The 879-nt window shown below is 70.5% G+C and overlaps 1 protein-coding gene across 1 annotated transcript in view; it reads right to left on the minus strand.

Annotated features, from left to right (window-relative positions):
• The window catches only part of NPHP4 (nephronophthisis 4), a 46,870-nt gene that overhangs the window by 8,870 nt on the left and 37,121 nt on the right, over positions 1–879 (minus strand). Inside the window, exon 13 of the mRNA XM_012722046.1 lies at positions 10–152. Coding sequence (XP_012577500.1) covers positions 10–152 — 143 coding nt within the window. The remainder of the gene's footprint in view (positions 1–9; positions 153–879) is intronic.

Genomic DNA, 879 nt, shown 5'->3' on the forward strand with positions numbered 1-879 from the left:
CATCCGAGCCAGCTTGCGCCTGCGGACGGCCTCACCCTCGCGGCCAGCACCCTGCTGCCCGGCGCGCCCCAGCGGCGGGGGCGTGAGCAGCATGGCCGCCAGCTCGCTGTCCAAGTCCGCCAGCTTCTGCGCTTGCACCACATTTTTCGCAGCTGGAAGTTTCAAAGGAGGAGCAGAGGCCACGTGTAGGTTCAGTTCCAGGGCCCAGCGCCAGGGCCCAGCGCCAGCGCCCAGCCCCCGGCGGGGAAGGCGCCCTCTGGCAGCCCTGCCCCTCCCAGTGAGTTCCGACGCCCCCGCAGCCCCACACCCCGGCACCCGGGCTGGCACAGCAGGCTGCAGGGGCACAGGAGAGCTGCGTCCGGTTCCTCCCGGGGCTGCGTGGCCTGTGCCACGGCCCGGTGAACTCCTGCAAGCCTGGGCCACCACTCAACCCCCTGGGCGAGCAGGGAAGGGGGACCCAAACCAGAACCCGGGTCCTTCCTGACTCTAGGGCACCCTCGGGGCCTGGGGGATGAACGTGGCGCGTGCTCCCACTCCATGCAGCCCCCCCTCCCCTCCACACCCGAGCAGGCACGGCCCAGGCTCCTCACCACCGAGCTATTTTAAGCCCCCGAGTTTCCTTCAGATGCTGCGAGTTGGTTTAGACTTCTTAAATGGCCGCCCCATGGGGCGTTCTGGAGAGCTCGGGGCGCAGCAGGGACCCAGCCCGTGGGCCGGACACCAGAGGCCGGAGTCCCGGGAGTGGCATCGGCGCAGAACCGAGCTCGGGCGCCCGTCTCGTTGCCCAGCACACGCCCCTCGCTCCAGGTCCCAGCAACGCGGAGTGGCCGGGCGCGGGTGAGCTGGCAGCGCCGAGAGCCGAGCTGACCATCTCCCGGG

The sequence above is a fragment of the Condylura cristata genome, unplaced genomic scaffold (assembly GCF_000260355.1).
Source record: "Condylura cristata isolate star-nosed mole 26May11 unplaced genomic scaffold, ConCri1.0 scaffold00008, whole genome shotgun sequence".
NCBI lineage: Eukaryota > Metazoa > Chordata > Mammalia > Eulipotyphla > Talpidae > Condylura > Condylura cristata.